The following is a 20795-nucleotide window of genomic DNA, read 5'->3' on the forward strand; positions in this document are numbered from 1 at the left end:
TTCAATAATGAAAAATGGAAAGACAAATGGAAAAATGAAATTTCCCTAAGTCCAGAAAATATCTGGTTACCAAGTGGAATATATTCAAAACTTTTTACTCCCACTTGTGTGCTTTATTTTTGAGAACAATCATCCTATATGATTATGCTCATGAGAAAACCATGTCAGTTGCTTTGTATTTTGTGGAGTAGTTAAATATTAGATATGAAAATTAACAAATTCATAGCACAGGGCTAGGGATGGGTACCTGGAGAACTGATTTTTTTTAACAACCAAATATTTATGTCCGCAGCATGAAGCTGCCAGGAACGATCTGAGTGATAAACAAAAAGACCTGGATACTTTCACTAATAAAGGAAAACATTTGATAGCAGAACTGAAGAGAGTGCATAACTGTGACTCCACTGCACTGAAAACAGATATGAACTCCGTGGTGGACAAATGGCTAGATGTAAGAATCTGGTGTTTATATGACAAATATAGTTTTTAAGTTTGGCTAAGCTTACAGTATTTCTCTTGTACAATTGTTTAGTAAAATTTAAGAGTACAATTGTTTAGTATAATTTACTAAGAGTAACTGTTTAGTAAAATTTACTTTTAAGTATAACTCACAGTCTTAATCAGAGGGATTTGGTGTCCACTCTATGCATGAAGTTGTGACATCAATTTGATAGATTTTAAATGGTGTATTACAGCAATGTATGAATGCTACTACTGTAAATTTGCTCACTGTGCAGTTCCAAGCATGAATTTGGGTTTGACTCACACCTAATACATATCAGCAATACTTCATTGAAGTAAATTGGACTAATATTTCAGCAGGAAATTACATTAAGCTAAACACAAAAGATATTATTGTGTTGAGAAAGACTTAACCACAGGAGAGAAACATAGCATAAAAGCTAGTTACAGAATCATGGATTGGTTTGTGTTGGAAGGGACCTTGAAGATCTGGTTCCAACCCCCTGCCCCCAGGGAAGGGGCATCTTTCACTACACCAGGTTGCTCAAAGCCCCATCTAACCTGCCTGCAGCATTTCCAAGGATGCATCTACAATGGCTTTGGATAATCCAAAGTTCCAGTGTCTCACCACCCTCACATTGAAGAATTTCTACCTAATGTTTTACATTTTCACATTTATGCTGCTTTAGTACCAAATTACTACATTACAACAAGAAGGATAAATGTAGGTTTTTTTGACAAATAAAGTTTATTTGAACATTGAACTCTTTTCCAGTAAAAAATATACAAATATTTGGACACATAAGATTTGTGTTTGTTTTATCATCTGGGTAAGCAAATTGAAATTAGCATTCAGAACTTAGAAATAAATCCAAGAAAATTGTTTTACCCAGGCTTACCAATTATTTTTTATGCATTTTTCTTATAACAGTCTGCAAAATAGAATCTAAAATTAATTTTTGAATGGTATTGATATATTCTTCTTTCCTAAAAGGTGTCTGAAAGACTTGATGAGAACATTGACCGACTGAGTGTAAGCGTGTCTCTATGGGATGACATCCTGAAAACTGGAGATGAATTGGATGGATGGTGTAATAAGTGCATTTCTCAGCTGAATGAAGGCATCAACAACTTCAGTAACAGTCAGAGAATGGAAGTCCTCCTGAAAGATTTCCAGGTTCTTACCCATAAATCTGTGATTAAAATGTTGTGGTCCAAGATGTCAAGTGATGTTCAACCAGAGAAAAGACTTTGCTGTTGCAGACCTCTGCCTAAATGGTGGTACCCAACAGCTAGATGAGAACATTCCTGTCCTTTTCATTAGAAGGTGTTTGCTTCTAACAGAAACAAGAATGGCACATCTTTCTAAATCTAAGCTCCATAGTTATTTTGGCTCTTGCAGTTATATTTGGTTCTAGGCTGAATTCTGTTCCAGTAAAAACCAATGGAATTTTTAGACAACTTAAGCTAAAGTTTAGCAAAAAATGACTAGTTTCTAAGACCTCATCCAGGAAAGTAGGTTGTCCAGACAATAAAAAAGATATCAGGTCAATCATAGATTGAGCCATATTCTACTTCATCTGGAATAAATTATGTCTTTAACAAGATGCACAGTGAACATATTCAAGAATTGTGGTAGAATATAAACATTGAAAAATCAGTGTTTTGCTCAAGGTTGAGCTTTATCAAATGCCTTATGTAGCCGTGCAACCACCTGAACTCATAGCTGTTAAAACTGATTTGGAGTAAAAGCAGACTACCCAAAAAACAGGTGCACTTGATGTGCAGAAGGGCCAGAATAACAGATGTGATCACTGAGTGTACATTTACAGTCACAGAATGCATAATACCCTTTTTTGGCACTTTGTTTTGCAAAGGCAAGAGGAAGAGCAGTTTGGTGACAGCAGGGTCCTGCCCTTTCTGCAATCAGAAATAGATGAGCATGGACAGCATCAATCAGTTTACTCCTTCTGTGGCCCAAATTAGTGATCACTTTCTTCACTGCCCACCTAATTTATATCCTCCCTAGCACAAAATACCCCCTAACTATTCTTCTGGGCATTCAGGGCAGATGTTAAGTTTGGCAATTTAATCCTTCAGTGGAACCTAACATCCCATGTAGATACTTCCAGTCAAATAAACAATGACACTTTCATCTTTATTTTCCCAGTTTTAACAAACAAAAGCTTTTAGAGCATTTTTAATGTTATAATCTATTGTAAAGGAGGGGAAAATTACTCTGAACTGAGTCTAATAAGGAAAAAGAAATGGGAGATTTTTAGATCACAAAATTAGTGCACAGTGTTTTCCCTCTGGTTGCTAAGCTGTGTTTACATTTTCCTTCAATTTTGAAATTCATAGAGAATACTTCTGAAAGTCTGAAAGCTTCTTGTAGCTTGGTATGAAACTTTGACCACATCTATTTTTCAGTCTGAAGTCAAGAATAAAGAACTGAAGTTGGAGCAACTTAGTTCCAAAATTTCAGAACTCAAAGAGCTGACCCATACTCAAGAGCCTCCTGCAGATCTCCAGGTAAAATAAAGACATTGGTAACCACAGATTGTGCTCAAATAACCAGGAAAACATCCCTTCTGAAATTTTTGTCTTTCTCACACTGCCTTTTTCTTTCAGGGTGACAGATGTAGCATTATTATTTATATGTAGCATAACCATTCTTTGTTCATATTTCTCTAGGTAACCTTGATTTTTTTGTATCAACAGTATGTCATAAAGTGAACATAAGGGTAGTAGGAGTATTTTTAATAAACCGAAATAGAATAAATAGTTTATAATGTAGCTGATAAAATATTAGACTACAGATATTCTCTACTCTGCACAACATTAAGCCACATCACATGTGAGTGCATGTACAGTTTGTTTCCTTGAAAGGATTATAAGGCAGTAAAATATGTTCATTTGCTTTGTTAACCAAAAAGTATTCTTTAGTGGACTAGAATAAGGGCCCTGAACTAGCTCTTGCAAGAAGAACATAAAACATTTAACACAACGGTGAGCTGTTAAACTTTTGGCCAGATACTTATTGCTGTGTTCTAGGGCAGTTGCAAAACCACAGTATGATTATTTTGGCAGTTTGATTTAAAATACCAGAAATTGGTATTTGAGATTATTAACTTAATGTCAGAAATTCAAAAATATAAGGTGACTTCTGTAATTTCCATGGGCAGGGATATATCTTGATACATATCAGGTTTTAATGGAAGTTAATGTAACACTCAAGCCTTGCCAACATTTTGGAACAGGCTGTCCAGGGAGGTTGTGGAGTCTCCCTCTCTGGAGAAGGAAAAAAACCCATCTGGATGTGTTTCTGTGTCACCTGCTGTAGCTGACCCTCCCTTGGCAGGGAACTTGGACAAAGGAATCCACAGAGATTTCTTCTAACCCAAAGGATTCTGTGAATCTGATTTATATATAGTACCATATCATGACTGATTCAATTTACTTCTATTAGTGATATGTGCTCAGCTAACATCTACTATAATTTTGCATATTCCTGACTTTGAACAGTTTAAGGGGCAAGATTTCAGCTTATTTTTTGTACTTATTCAATTTTCACCTCCCTTATACTGAGATACTTTACACCTCAGTGCACTTAAGGCTCACTCCCCAATTGATATTTATTTTTATCGATCTATTTGAGTGTAGGTCATGTTCTGTATATATGGCAAATTAGTAAAGGGGAAATACCAGCTGTTTAGTTTTTCAGAAATGGATAATAACTGCAATAGTTTGCAGTCTGATTTTTTATAAGTTAGTATCCCTTCTTTGGATTATTGTACATCTAAGACTTAATAGAATGGTTGTCTGTTTGTAGGTATGTAGGTATCTCCAGTTAAAGTTGTAAAGAGAGCAAAATTATCCTTGTGTGCCACTTTCTGACCTTCCATTTTTTCAATAAGCATTTGCTGTAATAAACATTTTTATTGCTAAATGCCTTAATACATAACATTTTGGTTTTAGTTTATAGAGTCAGATTTGAGGCAGAAGTTGGACCATGCCAAGGAAATATCAGAGACAGCAAAAGAGACGCTGAAAGATTTCAGTACTCAGAAGATGCAGTTACAGAAGCTGATTGGTCAGATGACAGACTGGCTAACTCAAGTGGAAGAGACACTGTTAAGCTGTGCACGTAACCTGGATCCTGAAGCTCTAAATAAACTAAAGGTCAGTGCTGAAGAAAATCAATATATTTTTCCTTATCCATTTTCCTAGTGATCTTTCGGGATTTTTTTTTCTGAGCTTTATAACTAATTTTCCTTTGATAAAAAATGCATATCTCCTGCACAGCTGCTAGAATATTAGGAAATATTATTTTTTGTGATTATTTTTAGGAAGTTGCACCAATGAACAAAAGTTCTGATCTTTTAGCGTTTTACAAAACTTCTAGAAAATTTTAATGAATAACACAGTCTTGTGGCAAGAACTGGTTTTGTTACATTGAATTCCTTGGTCATTACTCCAGCATGTTTTCAAGTGCATTGACTCCCTTTCAATAAGTTATGAAATTCATAGCACATCACAGTAAAAGACACTGGTCCAAATTCAGTTTTAACACAAACTTCTACTTCAGAAATCCTCGTCAGTCATCAGATATAGCAATTCTTTTTTCTACATCCAAGTAGTCTCTTGGCTGGATACAGTTATGCACATCATGACATGACAAACCACATGGAGGTATTTAACTGTGAGCACAGTTAATATTGATATACTAGCCAATGCACATTTAATTTTCAGAAAATGTTTCTCTCAAGTTTTGTGTAAAGTCCTTCTCATTCAGAAGTCCTGCCAAATACCAGTGTCATATTGCATCCCACATGTACCTTCAGACTTTGCTGAAAATATGTATTTCTATTCAATATGCCTTGAAATATGTTTATTTATAAGAGAGTAATAAATCATGAGAAACAGCACTTTTCATGTTTCTACAATGGCTCCTTAGTTTCAAGGATTCATCTCACTTGGAAAATTGAGGAAACACGATCCAGTGCCTCTTCCCTTCATTGTGTTTGGGATGACTTATAGACCACAGGAGGAAAGAACATATGGCAGGAGTAGGAATGCTTAAGAAAAAGCCAGTTCTTTTGTTTCTTTATAAATATCGTAATTATGTTGTAACTTAATTTTCAGGAAACGCAAAAGGACCTTCAGCTTCAGCAAAGCAGCATTGACTCAACCCGGGAGACCCTCAACAGCCTCTGTCGCAAATACCATTCGGTAGAGCTGGAAGCTCTTGGTGGCACTGTCTCTTTGTTAATAAAGAAGTATGAAGCTGTGAATCTGCTGTGTTCCAGAACACAGGCCAGGATGCAGGAGTCCTTGGAAAAACATTTCCTCTGTGAGTCCTCAGGCTGGTTCATATGAGTGAGCTGGTATCCCGCAGCCGTGAGTCATTCTGGAGTCTGCCAGAGTTTCCAGTGACATCACTTGCAATTACAACTTTATTTTTGTATGGAGCCTCTCAAAAAGTCCTGTTACCAAATGTTCATTGGATAACTGCTATGAAACAAAGCATTTTACATAAACAGAATTCAACTCTTAACCATGTAACATGCATGAAATTGCACCTTTCCTCGCTATTAGGATTCACCACAATCACATAGATACACTTTGTTTATTTGCAATAAGGAGAGGTATATAACAAAATGGAGGTATTTAAAATGTGAAAGCACCCATCTCAAGTCTTTCCTTGGCTCCCTGGATAGTCAGTGGAGAAAAGTAAACAACTTCTAATCTTATTTATTAAGATACTGATTTTGATTTTGTCTAGCATGAAACTGGGATGTGTCATAAACTGAAATTGACTGAAAAGGGCTGCCTAGTCAGACTGTAAAAATTTGGATGTTTACAATGGAAACATCTAGTTCCTTATGAAATTAATCCTACTTCCAAGTTATTGAAGACAATTTGACTTGTTCTGTTGGCTTTTATACACTGTTCCTGAAGGATAAAAGAATTGTTTAAAACAGCTGTATAATTTTGTGGATAATGCTGTATCTTAAAAACTATTCTCTTCTCTATACTTTTTTATTAAATAAGACTCTATGCAAGAATTCCAGGAATGGTTTTCTGGTGTGAAGGCTGCAGTAAAAGAATCATCTGACAGGTCTGGGGACAGCAAAGCCATAGAGGCAAAACTACATGATTTGCAGGTACAGTGTACAAATTAAAATAAAACAACCAGTAATTAGAAATTTAGGATATCTCTAAAATAATTTGTAGATGCTAACACACTTCTTGTTTTTGCTTTTATAAAGGTAATATAAGAATGGTTTGAGTACAGTATGTACTGTAGAGGGAATACAGTGAAAACTGTGGTCCCTGTGGTGCCTGAAAATTTAATTTCTAGGATGTATAACTATAAAGTATATTTTCTTGTTTCTTATTATTAGTATTTTTTCCTTTTTCTTTCTTTCTTTCTCTTCATTTCCTTATCCTAATTTTATAATACTTTTACTTGTTCAACATTTCAGATTAATACTGATATGTCAAAGATTCTATGTATATACTTTTGATGAGACAGAACATAAGTAGCAGATACCTATTGTAAGCAGCCCTAACTCCTGAAGTGTGTAACATCTTCAAGAGATTATTAAACTTCAGAGAAAGCCACGACCACCTTGGGATCAAATGAAAAAACTGAGTGCTGTGAAATGCAGTACCACTTAATAAAATTTTATTTGATCTGCTTAGAAACTTTTCCATACCTAAACATGGCCATCATCTTCTTGGAGAAATCTGACCACTTTTCATAGAAATATTGCTTATCTTTAATTATCAAATCTTATGTGTTTAAACTATATTCTTTCATTGCACAGGGTGTGCTGGATTCTATTAGTGAAGGAAAGAAAAAATTAGATGCTGCCTGCAAGGAAGGAGAAAGTTTATATGGTTGTTTACCCAAACCAGTTGTGAGCCATATTCAGGAGCAAATAGCAAAGTCTAACCAGAACTTCCAGGAATTTCTCAACCAGTGTCTGAATGACAAGAAGGCCCTGGAAGCTTGTGCCTCACACCTGGGAAAGTGAGTAACACCAGTAGATACAAATAGACTGCATGAAATGGTCTGGCTTCCAAAGTGCAGGGCAAAAAACCAAATTATTTCCAGTTGCTCTAGTCCTGCTTGCTTTTTTCTTTGGAAGTATTTAGGAGAAATTGGAGTTTCTGATTAAAAAAAATAAAAAATAAAAAATCAACAGGTCTTGCTCCAAGGGCATAAATTAAGTTAAATGATGAAAGGCCAGGATCATATATGCACAAGTTCTGTGTTTCTTATGAAACTCCAAATCAGCAGTTGGGATTCCAGTAATTTAAATGACATTTTCTGGACAGAAAGTGTGTGATGAAGTTCATTTCTGCCCTGGGGTTTGTAGATAGTATGCATTTTACATGTGTCTGTTCTGTTCCATTCCAAATGGACATATTTCTGAAGGAGCCAAGAAGAAAACACCCTTAAATTACTGCTTAGAGCTTGAATTTTGAGAATTAAAATATTTTCAGATCTAAACAGATTCAATACTGTTGCTAATTGAAAGCAAAGTTAGTGTGGCAGTAATGGGTAAAACAGCAGGAGAGAGGGTGTGCCTGCATGTAAGAAAAAAGGTTTCAAACTTAGGGCCAGAACTTGTCTTGCTGAGTTCTGAGCAGTCAAGATTCCAGTTCTCTTCTGTAAGGTAAAATTGAAAACACACTTCAGATGTTCTACACATAAATGCTGGCAAGAAACCCACTGTTACCTGCTGTTTGTTGTAAGACTAAATCATTATGAGAATTTGAAAAAAGCTTTCTTTCGGTCTGCTATTATTGAATCTAGTAAAAACTAAAAGTCCTGTCACTTTAAATTTTGGAGGCTTCTGGTCTGCCTGGAGTTCCCATGATTTTGCTGAACATTTTTAGAGAGTTGCTGAATATTTTTAGACTAGTAGTCACCGTGGAATTATGTTTTGTGTACAACTCTTATTCTCTAAGCCTGAAATTGATACTCAGTCTTGTGGATACTAACTTCTTCCAACTTTACTCCACTTGAGGAGTATTTTTTAAAAGAGTATTTATCTGCTCTGTAGCTTTGAAGATCAGTACAAGAAGCTTGCCCTGTGGATGCATGACATGGAAGAAAGAATAAGCACAGAAGCATTAGGAGAGAACAAACAGCTTGTTTCTGAGAAGAAAAAGGAGGTGCAAAAAGTAGAAAAGTTCCTGGAAGAGTTGCTGAACTCAAGGTACGTTGAAAATACATTTTCTAATACTCTCAATTTTTCCTTTCATAGGGCAGAAGTGAAATTAAACTGTTAGGGTAAAGTGTATTTTTGAAAGTTAGAGGAATGTGTTGGAAAATGCTCTGTGAAAAGAGGCTGAATCCAGATATGTTGAGTTCTAATGAATTTCAAAAAAATCCAATATTTGCTCTTGATAAATTAATAAAAGCTTATCATACTCCATTAACAAATGGAAACTGAAGAGTATAATTTTTAAAAATAAAAGATAAAAGTACTACTTTCAAAAGCAATAGTGAAAATTACATTTATCATTATGTCTATTTTAAAATTTTTTTTCTGTCCTGTAACATTCAGATCCAACCAGGTTAGCAGAATCCCCTTTCCTGCACTTCCCCATACAGCTTGCCCTATAAAAGAGCTCAAAAAGCATTTACATTAGCTGTGAAATCTCTCTAAAATTCAGACTTATCCAGTAAATGATGAAGCAATTGCCATTTTGAGTAGACAGAGGTTTTTTCAAATTCTCTTTTCATTACTGGGTTGGTGAAGGTAGAACAAATACAGTAGTCAGTTTTCCAAGTCTCACAGCCTTTTTAAAGGAAACATCCATTCACTCCATATGGCCTTGAGACTGATGCAAGACATTTTGGTTTGATGTAAATTCCCTCTAGTCATCAGGTATCAGGAAGGGTGATCAAGAAGATTGAGATTAACTGAAGCTGTATAAACCCAGTTTTAATTCCTTTTACTGGCTCCTGTACTGAATCTGAGTCATTGTCTACTCCTGGACAAATTACCTTTCCATCATGCCTTCCTACCTGTCCAAGATTACAAACTTCTTGGAAGCTTTGGCAGGTACAAAAGGGTTTGGGTTCATATAGAAATGGAAAGTTTGACCGCTGAAAAGAAAACTAAGGTATCTTTTAATTTAAATGTTTGTGATCATTCTGAGCCCCAAAATTCTGCAAGAAATGGCACGGCACACAAGAAAAGATACTAATCGGTACACGTTGCTTATATTCTTTCAGCCTCTCCTAAGTAATTTTTTCAGTTAACTCTGAACTCTTATCACTGGTGGAGTAGGTGTTATGTCAGCAGCCTTCATAACCTCTGGCAATGGCTAAAATACTTCATGTTTTCTGAAACTTTCAGTCTCGATATTTTCTTTCAGGGACTCTTTTGATCAGCTCTCCCAAATGGCACAGACTTTAAACGAAGAAGGTCATGGTGCAGGGAGAGAAGTACGTCTGGCTTCTCAACATCTCACCAGCTATCAAAACATGGTCAAAAGTGTCAAAGATAAGCTGAGGACATGCCAGCTTGCACTCCAAGAGCATCTAACTTTTGAGGAGGCATTGCAGAGTATGTGGTCATGGGTGAAAGAGGTTCAAGATAAACTGGCATCATCACAGAGCACTCTTGGAAGCAAAGCCACCCTGGAAAGACGCTTGACACAAATTCAGGTAAAGAAGGATAGATTAAATAGATATTACACATCAATATTAATATTGGGTGTGGGCCACTTCAGTGGGAAAGGTGTATTTTTATAATTTATTCTTTCAATGGTTATGAAGAAGAGGCTCAGAATTCAAGGTTATCTTGAAAAATGGGGATGGGAAGTAGAAGAACAGGATGAAGTTTAATGGAAACAGATGTCAGGTATTACATTTCAGAAGAAATAATGAACTATGAAAATGTATATGCAGGTAGGTCCAGAAAGCTTTCTAATAGAGGAGAGGCATTGGAATAATTGACAGAGTCCCTCTTTTCATGGCTGTGGTGTGTCTGTCACAGGAGGTCTTGAGGAAAAGGTTAGATAAACAGATAATAGGAGAGATTAGAGAGAGAGAGATCATTAAGAGATCTGCCATGGGCTTTCCTGAGGTTTCTTCTAGCTATTACTGTGCAGTGCTTCACCTACTCAGTATCTGCTGCAATGTGAGCAGTATTTTAGCTTGACCAATGCAGTGAAAAAAACTGTACAGATGTGGGAAAAACTACTGGATCACTTGCACATGACAAGGTACAGGTCCTTAGAAGAAAAGGTGCCTAGGAATTCCTACTGGATATGACTCTTAAGGATGGATGAGCTTAGAGAAGATGGTGTTCACTGTTGAAAGAATAACAGCTCTCATTTCTCATCATGTTACATTTGATATTTTGACCTGTTTTGCCTCACAGGAGATCCTCTTACTCAAAGGTGATGGTGAGGTTAAGCTGAACATGGCCATTGGTAAGGGAGAGCAAGCACTGAAAAGCAGCAATGAGGAAGGACAGAAAGTGATACAAACTGAGATTCAGACACTGAAGGATGTATGGAATGACATCATCAGTACCTCAGTGAACTGGCAGAGGTAAGAATCCCTGGAAAACACAGGTCAGACCCTGCCATTATTGCTTACAGAGGATGATGCCTTACAGCTTGTGGAAGTACATTCATTGATTACTGGTATGTGAGGGGAAATTTGCATTATCACAGAGAACCAAAATTGCCTGCAAGAAATACTCCTTTCTATAAAAAAAAAAAGAAAAGATGAGTTGACCCTATCAGATGAATCAAATTTCACATGAGATGGTACATCAAATTGATTTAAAAATAAATGAAAGTCACACGAATTCATACAGAGAAAAATCTAGAAAGAACTTTCTGAGTTTTTGAGCCTGTACTTTGGCAAGAGCAAGAACATGTGACAGATATTTATCAACCTTTTCCATATGCAACCCAGGAAAGGTTTCTCAATTCTGTTTTTCATTATGTTTCTTTGATTAAAAAAAAAATCATTATATCAACTTCAAATAATCTTTCTTGCATATTAAGCTGATTTCATCTCATCTTGACCTGTGTGCAAATGGAAAGTTTTTCTTATTGGCTGTGTGAGATAACTTTATACATCTGAAGGCCTCCATCATCTCTGTTCTAGACAGCCTTATGTTTCTCAATTTCTCAGTGGTAATACTTTCTGGGCCTCTGTCACACCTGTTTTGTTGTTCCAGAGATTGAAGACTATCACCAGTTTGTCTACATTTTTTTTAAAATAAAAGACCTGAAAGTGGTGCCACTTTCTTAGCTGCACCAAAATTGCAATTGTAATAGTTTGTAGAAAATTATAGTGGGCTGTCTTAACAATGTCACTCAAATTTCACCCAATTTTTATCATAAAATATTTTTTAGATTAGGTTAGACCATGGCATTTTGAGGGAAAATCTTATACACCCTTGTCTATCTGTAAGTCCCATGAAATGAGAATTACATTCCTCAACATGAATCCCAGAGAGGTATGGTGATCTACTAGGTAAAGCAATATGTAACAGAAGGGACTATATCTTCTAAATTGTAAATGAGTCTATAGATAATGGGTTTGTTCTTTCAAAACTTGCCAGAATATCTCTTAATTGACAGTAATTTCACAGGCTGCTGCATATTTTATTACTCTGATCATAAAAAACTCCAGTAATGTTCCATATTTTACTTTGCTGAACAGACACTGAAATGTGCTTTTCATTAGTCTGAGACAGAGATTGCTCATGTAACCTGTAATTGGGAAGCAGCAATGTACAAAGGGGCCCAAAAGCCACAGGAATTCTTAAATAACTTGGATGCAAGTTGATGTAGGAAACAAAAGCAAGATGGAGAAAAAAGGTATCTTCTAAACCTATTGTATATGGCTACAGACAGTGTAACAATTAAGGTATAAGCAGCCTCTTTTTTTTTTTTTTCCCCTCCAAACTTTAAAAGTTCTCATCTGCACTTTGTTTCTTTTAATATAAGTTCCCTAGATTCTGTCATTAGCCAGTGGAATGACTATCTGGAAAGGAAAAACCAGCTGGAACAGTGGCTAGAGAATTTGGATCACAAAGTGGAACAGCCTTTAGAACCACAGATTGGTCTGAAGGAGAAGTTTGCTCAGCTGGACCATTTCCAGGCTATTGTTTCCGAGATAGAGGATCACTCAGGTGATTTACAGCAACTCATTGAGAAAGCTGTGGAACTATCTGAAAAAACGGGGGATGCTTCCTTTGGAGATGCAGCTCAAGAAGAACTGAAAACACAGTTTAATGATATCACAACTGTAGCCAAGGTAAGATAAGTATCTCCATTTCAAGTAAGTAAAATGTTTAGACATTTGTATATATATCTAAAAAACTTTGATTTTTGTAATTTTTAGTAACTAAATGATTGACTGTGAATAATCTTACCTCTGGTATAGTTGAGTCTAATAAAAACATTGAATATAGTTTACTAAAATTTAGTGGAATGCAAAAATGGTAATGAGAGTTGAAATTGCTGTGGTTATAATTTTGGAAAAGTGAAGGCCATATATTTTGTTCCTAGTTTCAACAGTAGAATACAACAGTATTTCTGATATTCTGACACATTTATTGTCATCTAATTCTTTTCATTCATTCCAAGCTTTTTTTTTTCTTTACCTAGAAAGGGAAGAATTAAATGCCTCCCTGAGCAGGAAACATATTGTCATAAAGATAAATCCTGTTGTCAAAAATATTTATGCCCATATTTTGTGGTGTTTCAAGCCACTAAGCACTGCACATGCTATGCAGGTATTCTAAGGAAAGATATGTGAGCTCACTGAGACCTTCTGCCAACCAGATCATGAGAGTGAAATACCTTGCCTCCACGCTCTCCTTGTACTGATGCTACATTTTGGTGTGAACAATGTACACAGGGATGCATTGTTTCCTTTCCTAGGAGTCTTTTGGTTCCTTAGGAAGCTGTTTTGGTTAGAGTCAGGTGCACGTGGGCATTATCTTACCCTGTTGCTGCATAAAATGCATTGAGCTATAAAAACTTTGAGGATTTGCTTTAGGTCTTCTTTGTTTAGCTAGTAACTATCCATTGTCTAGTTGACAGTGACACATTCTTAGGGATTATTTCTGATGGTTATTTTCAGAGGGAACAGCAGGTCTTATTAATCTAACTTATTTTTTAATAGCATTTGTTGAATGTTGAGTTACTCAAACTTTAAAATAACTGACTTTAATTTGGAGGTGGTTTAGTTTGAAACTGGCTCCAAGAAACTTCAATCTAGATTACAGTATCTACACAGGGATAAAAATCTATTTGATTAGCTCATTTCACTTTTGGTTAGTTTTGATAAACATTCATTAGTGCTATCTCAAAATAATATAGTCTACTCAGTCAGACCAAAGGCAAACCTCTACCACTGTACTCTTTCACTGTGTCACAGTAAGATAAACTGACCCCACTCTAAGCTTACATTAAAAAGCTAACATGGAGTCAGGAAGCAGCTGCTTCAGGCAGTTGTGTCAGGGGAAGCATCCTCCAGGACTGCAGGGTAGGTGGCTGATGGGATGGTTGAAGTAGGACTCAGCACCAAAAGATCATTTTGCGCTTTTAGACAGCCGAAGTTTTTGTTTGTGGGACGTCTCCATGACTCTGCTTAGCATTTGTGGAGACTTGGTGCTTCTAAGTAAGAGCTGTGTTTCTGGCAGCGATGCTGCTGCACCCTGGGAGGGCTCATGGGTGACCTACAAGACCCTCTGGGGTGTACTGGGAAAAGCATGCCAGAGTGACACAGCTGCAGCATTGACATCTACTAAACCATACATTAGACTATTTAAAAGTATATTTTTGCATCCATTTTCAGAAGGCTTCTGCTCCAGCAGAAAATCCTTCTCCAGACCAATCCAAACCAAACCTTTCCCAGTGTTTCTCAGTGTTTCTCGGTCACTGTTCTGATGCCACAAGCTATAACCTGTTCACTATTCAAATGCATGCTATGGAGTCAAATCAGCACTGCATGCTCAAAGCCAGCATAGTATGTAAGTACTTTAATGTAATGGTCTTTCTTTGTTTTTTGGTTGGTTTTTTTTTCATCTGATTGATAGGAGAAAATGAGGAAAGTGGAAGATATCGTGAAGGATCATTTGCTTTATCTGGATGCTGTGCATGAATTCACAGACTGGCTTCATTCTGCAAAGGAAGAGCTTCACCGCTGGTCAGATGCATCTGGAGATACACCAACTATACAGAAAAAGCTGGCCAAAATCAATGTAAGCAAGCATTCATGATTTCTTCTGCAATTCAGATTCTATGCTTTAAAAAAAACCCAGTCAAACAGTTGTGGGATCTTGCTTTTTTTCCTTGAAATAGTGATTACATTTCAGTGAGCTGAAAGCAAGCTTTCCAAGCTGTGCTTTGTTTTCGACTCCCTTCTCATATTAACAGATGGAGTAAAAGTATAATCAGACCTAAGTTAACCACAGCACACATGGAAACAATTTGCAAGAGCGGAAGCCCAGTGGCATCACAGAAGAATGTGGCTTAGCTGATTAATGAATACTTCTCTTTCCTCATCCCTAAATACGCTTTCTCCATGAGCAGAATTGTCTAAATCAGAGACAACCTTTCCTGCTTTGCATGAAATGGAGATGTGTAAAGCAGCACAAGGACTGTCCCCCTCAAACATGGTAGAAATATGTGAGTTGCCTCCCTGTGTATACTCTCATTAGCCTGGAACCTATTCTTAGCCATCTGAGTGCTTAAGAAATTTGCATATTTCTGAATACAACACTAAAGCAGGCTACATGTTTTGCCCATGCCTGGTGTTTACATTCAGATAATCACACTAGCAACATTTTACTCTGCTCCTAAGCATGAGAGAGTGGGACAGTGAACTTAAATGCTAGATGAAGATTCGAGATCCCCAAGATCAAATGACAGATTTTTGTACATTCTGGGGTAATTTTCAGTCTTCTTTGTGCTCAAACTCCTGATCTGTAAAACAGGAAAGGGAGGGGTTAGCAGCATCTAGTTCATAAGATGAACAAGAGAAGATATAACATTACTGTAGTGTTTGGGGTGGTTTTTATACATTCTCCAGTTTCTTAAACTGAAAGGTCCCAAGATTGAGATGTGTGAGATTAAATAAGGATGCCATAGAAAGAATTTAGCTCTGAAAACAAAACCAAAACCGTACACTCAGAAAAAAAACCCCAAAAACATGTTCAACCAATTCTGGCACATCACAGGTCACAAGCAGGCTGAAAACTGCAGTTCTGTTTCTGAGATTGCTGCATGCAGCTACACACCAGCATTTCTTACGCAAGAGATCACAACAAAGCCTTCATGTTCCACATCTCAACCTAAATAGTATTTTTTGTATCTAAAAATACACCTAATAGTATTTTTCGTATCTGTCTTCCTGTCTTCCTCTCCAAAGCTGAAGACAGTTTGAGAGCTGCTGTTGAATCCCCGCAAGGGCCGCTGTTGACTGGGTTTTACTCCCCCGGTTCCCAGACCGCTGCCGTCAGGGGGCCGCGGCTCGGGGCGGTGCGGGGCGCTGGGGCCGGGTCGGGCCGGGCGGCGCCCCCGGGCAGGCCCCGCGGCGGTGGCGGTGTGGCGGGCCGCGGGTTACCATGGCAATGTCGCCCCGCAGGAGCTGGTGGAGTCCCGGCAGAGCGGCGCGGGCCGGCTGAGCCGTGTGGAGGCGCTGGCTCCGGCGGCCCGGCGCGGCACGACGGCGGGCGGGTGCCAGCTGCTGGCGGCCGAGATGCAGGCGCTGCAGGCGGACTGGCGGCAGTGGGAGGAGAGCGCCCGGCGCAGCCAGGCCGGCCTGCGGGACGTGCTCAGCCAGATGGCCCTGTCGGAGCGGGAGTTTGCGGCGCAGGCCGGGCGGCTGGAGGAGGCTGTGCGGCGGCTCGCAGGGCAGCTGGCCGCCTGGGCGCAGGGGCTGGCCCCCGCCGACAGCCGCAGCACGGACGCCGAGGTGGTGGAGAGCTGGCGCAAGGAGAAAGTAAGGACATGTCTCTTTTCCATGTACATGTGTGGTCACCGCGGGCAGGAAACTTCCGCCAAGCGGGACTATCCAGCGCATCGTAAATCAGAACTTGCGGAAGGCATTTCTGTGAAAGCCCGACTTTCCAAACTCTTTGTGTTACTTACCGTGATCGCAGCGAGCGGTGTTGGCAGAACACGTCCCTCCCCTTGGCCCCTGCTGTACCGGGCTTAGCGAAAGCTGCCTGGATTTTCGGTGTTAAACCCAGGGCTCGCCCCTGGGGGGAAGCCAAGGAGCTGGCACACCGGCTCTGGGCTGCGCTTCCAAGTTGCTCACTGGTTCGGCCAGAGTAGCATTTGATGGAGTAAATGTGAAGCTTTTCCTAAAAGCCAAGTAAGAACCTGGTGCCATTAAAATTTGTCAGGAATGTATTTGGCTTATACTTTCCTTTTCTTCAAATATCCTCTACGTTATGCACGTTGAGATCTTGCCCAATATTTAAAGAAGTTAATAAGGAAATGGCTCTAATTCCTAATTGCTTTGCTTTGGAATGCAGTAGAATTGAGAGAAATAGAGGTTGTTTCTGTTCCTGGTTGTCTCCTAGCAAAAGATTCCCATTTATATATCACAGCTCCTCCATGTAAATATATAAACATACTTGCCACAATCAAGATACATGTTTGTATCTCAACCACAATGAATCACAGATGTTGATGAATGATACAGAGTATTTCTCTGTCATAGTAAAGCAGTTTCAGTAGAGGGGGAGAGGGGTGTATTGCCTACTTTCTGACCCCTTGACTGAAGTCATGTTCAAAAAAACCCCAGAACACAGCCCTTTTCTTTGAACTGAGATTATTGATCTCCTGCTGCAGGGTCTGTGCCAAGTTATTTCTGTGTCTTCTTCTTTCACAGAATTCCTTGCATGGATTTATGAAACCTGCTTGCTTGAGTGCCATTATGTGTGTCTGTAGGAGTAACAAAGAGGGCATTAAGATGAAGCAAATAATTGTACAAATATGCAAAATGTTCCGTATATATGTGTTTTTAAAAAGGAAACAAAGCCATGGGATTGTAAGACACCAGGCATTTTTTTATTTCATAAATGGAGAAGTATTAAATTGAAAGGCTATTGCTTTTATTAGTAGTATATATAATATGTATGTACTGTAGCTCTGTATAAGAGCACTCAGATTAGACAGTTATAAAGTTTGGCTAAGGAGGAAGATGCAGAAGCATTTCATGAGGTAACTATGCATAGCCCCACTATGCAATTTTATTTATAGTTAGGAGAAATGTGACAGTAATCTTCTCATTGTTGGACCCCAGGGAAAGGCCCTATTGTGAATATAAAATAGCACTGCAGTTTCCATTTCTGTTGTCTCACAGTGATTCTGTTGCCATGTTAGCCAAGGCCACAAATTAAAAATGCATTTCCTAATTCGTAGAATTAGCAAGATCATTCTGCTATTCTGTTATACTGAAGGTCTGTTCCCTTAGGTATGTGCAGCATTAGAGCAACAGATTTTGTGCTTGAAATTCAGCAAATTATTTTTGTATTTGTCAGATTCAATATTAAATCCAACTGGCTGCAACAGTGATATCACTGTATGGAAAAATGCCATAGTTAAATTTACCCTATTCTTCAAATTATTGCTCCTGTTTGTTAGTAGGCTGTACCTAAGGCTGTATGTAGTCAGACTAACCTCTTAGTAGTTTTTGAGGTAGGTTATTTGAAACTGAACAATTGTGCTGAAAACAGGCGGTTCTAACCTTGTGTTAGTCTTAAGAGATGCTTTCTTTTCATAAAAAAGGGGTGGTTAGCAGTTCATTATGATGATTCCTGCCCTTGGCACTTTGTGACATCCTGTGTTTAGGTAATGCCCATTGTGGTGTGATTTTTAATGCTTTCCAAAAGAATGGTTTCAGTAGCTTAACTGTAAGTAAAGTAAGCAAAAAGCATTTAGTGTTTTTTTCTAAGCATTATTGTTCTTACATAATTACTTAGTTCAAATGCTACTTTATATGGCACTGAAACAAGTGACTATTTCAAGTATCTCTTCATCATAATTGAAGAGATTTATCGTGTATGAGTAGCTCTAAGAAGATAGTCCATAATGAATAATGTAAATCAGGGGACTCCTGAAAATCTGCTGCAGCAAAATATAATTTGTAGTTTTCCTGGACTGAACTCATTACAATGTATATTTTTAATCATCCTCTTTTTTTTTTTTCTTCTAAATATGTATGTTTATATACATATATATACATACATATATATATATTTTCACACACACACATACATAGATATATATGTGTGTGTGTGTGTGTGTGTGCATTTTTAGAAATGTGTTTTGGGGGCATCTTTATCTCCCACTTCCAGGTCCCTGTTCAAATCTATCTTCACCTTCATATGATCTGTTTCTCAAGTTTATATTGTAAGTTTCTTCCAGACTGGCATTTTAGCCAAACTATTCTATATGTGCCAAATGCTCTGGTCTGCCTGCACTGCAGAACCTCTGCTGTTAGCCTGAGAGGAATGTCTGAAGAATTTAGTTCCTAGTGAGGCGAGGAGCCAAGCCTGCACTGCTCATTATGCTGGAGTAGCTGGCAGGATTCTGCAGTGGAGATGCTGTGGACATCATCAAGCACTGTTTTTGTTGGATTACTTATCACACCTCTCCTTGTGACGCAAGCCAAGCCAACAAAATCTCTTTTTTTGTTTTGTTGGCTTAACTGTCTCCAAGGCACAAACCGTTCCAGTGCATCAATGACAGGCAGTAACCCAGTTACTCTGACATGATTGTGAGCAGCTGTACTTTTAAAATATGAAGTCATGTGTGAAAAGAGTTGAATCAAATCTGTTAAAAAGCTTTGTGCATAAATTAACTTTCTGGATACAGTTCAAAAAAAATTTAATTGAACCTGTTAAACTCAAGTCAACAGGATAATTGTGTTTATATGAACACATATAATTTGCTGCTCTCCAAATGTATGTACTTTTATGTGTGTACAGCTAATTGACAATACTGTTGCTTTATTAGAATGAAATTTATATCTTAAAATGGGCTTCAAGAATATTTTGAGCTAAGGAAGTTGGGGCATCCAGAAGTTTGGTCTCTAGAAGCTCATAATTTCAAACAAGGTACTGTAGACTTGATAGCTAAAATATTCTTGAGATTAAACATATAGATCTTACATTAATTAATTTTAATTCTGATAAACTTTGTTTAAAAAATGTGGCATTTTATGTTTGCTCACCAATATTTTTCATTTATTTTAACAGGAAACATTGGATGCTCTGGTAAAGTCTGAACAAATGACAGATGAGATCAAAACTCAGTTGAATGATCTTTGTAGATTTTCCAGGGATTTAAGTACTCATTCTTCAAAAGTTTCAGGGTTGATTAAGGAGTATAACAGGTAGGCATTCATCTTGTTTAGAATTTATCTCGTGTGTGTGTGTGGGGGGATGATGAGCTGTCTTTAAGGGAACCATTAATTAGAATTTTAGAATTAGGGACAGACACGTGCAATAGTTAGAATCATTATTTTGATTTTGATGTCAACAAAAGTTACGCAAAGATGTAATTTGATTTTTTTTTTAATTTTTTTTTCTTGGAGCCAGGCTATGCCACTGAATTCAGCTGAAACTAAATGTACATCTACACCTGATGTATTACAGGAGTCCTTGTAAAAAAGTGAGGCAGTAATATGTCTTATTTGCCTGAAGGAAAATGAACTATACCAGCTAATTCAGATATTTTTCTTGATTTTGTCCTTCATACTGTTCTTCTTTGTTTAGTTGGTTTCTTGAAGCAGGAACTAGCTAGGGAAGGTAGCAATTGCTCTCTTGCTTTCTCTCAAGTCACTCTGATTTACTTTGGAGTATGACACCTGCATTTCAGACAGAAGAGTCTGTTGTTTCTTGCAGATTTCAGCTTCTGGCTTCTGTAGCTGCAGGAGGATGTGATTACTCAGATTGATCTTTTATAACCTTGTGGACTTAACAAAGCCACAGAAGTTAGAATTTTATTCACTGTAGTCCTGCAGCCTCTCCCTAGTGAGAGAAAGAGGCTTGCAGAATACACTGATGCTTAGGTGCACTGAGTCACTCTGTGGAAACACTTGTACCTGTCACATCTGTGACAGCTATGTCCCAATTTACATGCTTCACTTTTGAGAACTGAAAGCTTCTAATGGATTTCCTGGTGCCTTGGTTAAGTGCATAAATTTGGTAGGAGGAATCCAGGTTAACCTACCCCTACCATTGTGTTTCAGAGAACAAAATAATAGCATTATCACCTAACAGAGTCCTGCCCTTCCTCCCTTCCTCCCTTGCTTT

The 20795-nt window shown here is 37.9% G+C and overlaps 1 protein-coding gene across 17 annotated transcripts in view; it reads left to right on the plus strand.

Annotated features, from left to right (window-relative positions):
• Positions 1-20795, plus strand: part of SYNE1 (spectrin repeat containing nuclear envelope protein 1) — a 290057-nt gene that overhangs the window by 125570 nt on the left and 143692 nt on the right. For all 17 annotated transcript variants that reach the window (XM_054279435.1, XM_054279434.1, XM_054279440.1 and 14 more), the window contains 14 exons: positions 293-451; positions 1457-1639; positions 2893-2994; positions 4441-4644; positions 5608-5815; positions 6517-6629; positions 7296-7501; positions 8541-8696; positions 9865-10156; positions 10875-11047; positions 12463-12772; positions 14562-14726; positions 16112-16468; positions 19737-19873. In XM_054279435.1, the coding sequence (XP_054135410.1) occupies positions 293-451; positions 1457-1639; positions 2893-2994; positions 4441-4644; positions 5608-5815; positions 6517-6629; positions 7296-7501; positions 8541-8696; positions 9865-10156; positions 10875-11047; positions 12463-12772; positions 14562-14726; positions 16112-16468; positions 19737-19873 (2765 nt within the window). The remainder of the gene's footprint in view (positions 1-292; positions 452-1456; positions 1640-2892; positions 2995-4440; positions 4645-5607; positions 5816-6516; positions 6630-7295; positions 7502-8540; positions 8697-9864; positions 10157-10874; positions 11048-12462; positions 12773-14561; positions 14727-16111; positions 16469-19736; positions 19874-20795) is intronic.

This window comes from Melozone crissalis, unplaced genomic scaffold (assembly GCF_028551555.1).
Source record: "Melozone crissalis strain CALT ecotype California unplaced genomic scaffold, PUWL_Pcris_2 ptg000027l_1, whole genome shotgun sequence".
NCBI lineage: Eukaryota > Metazoa > Chordata > Aves > Passeriformes > Passerellidae > Melozone > Melozone crissalis.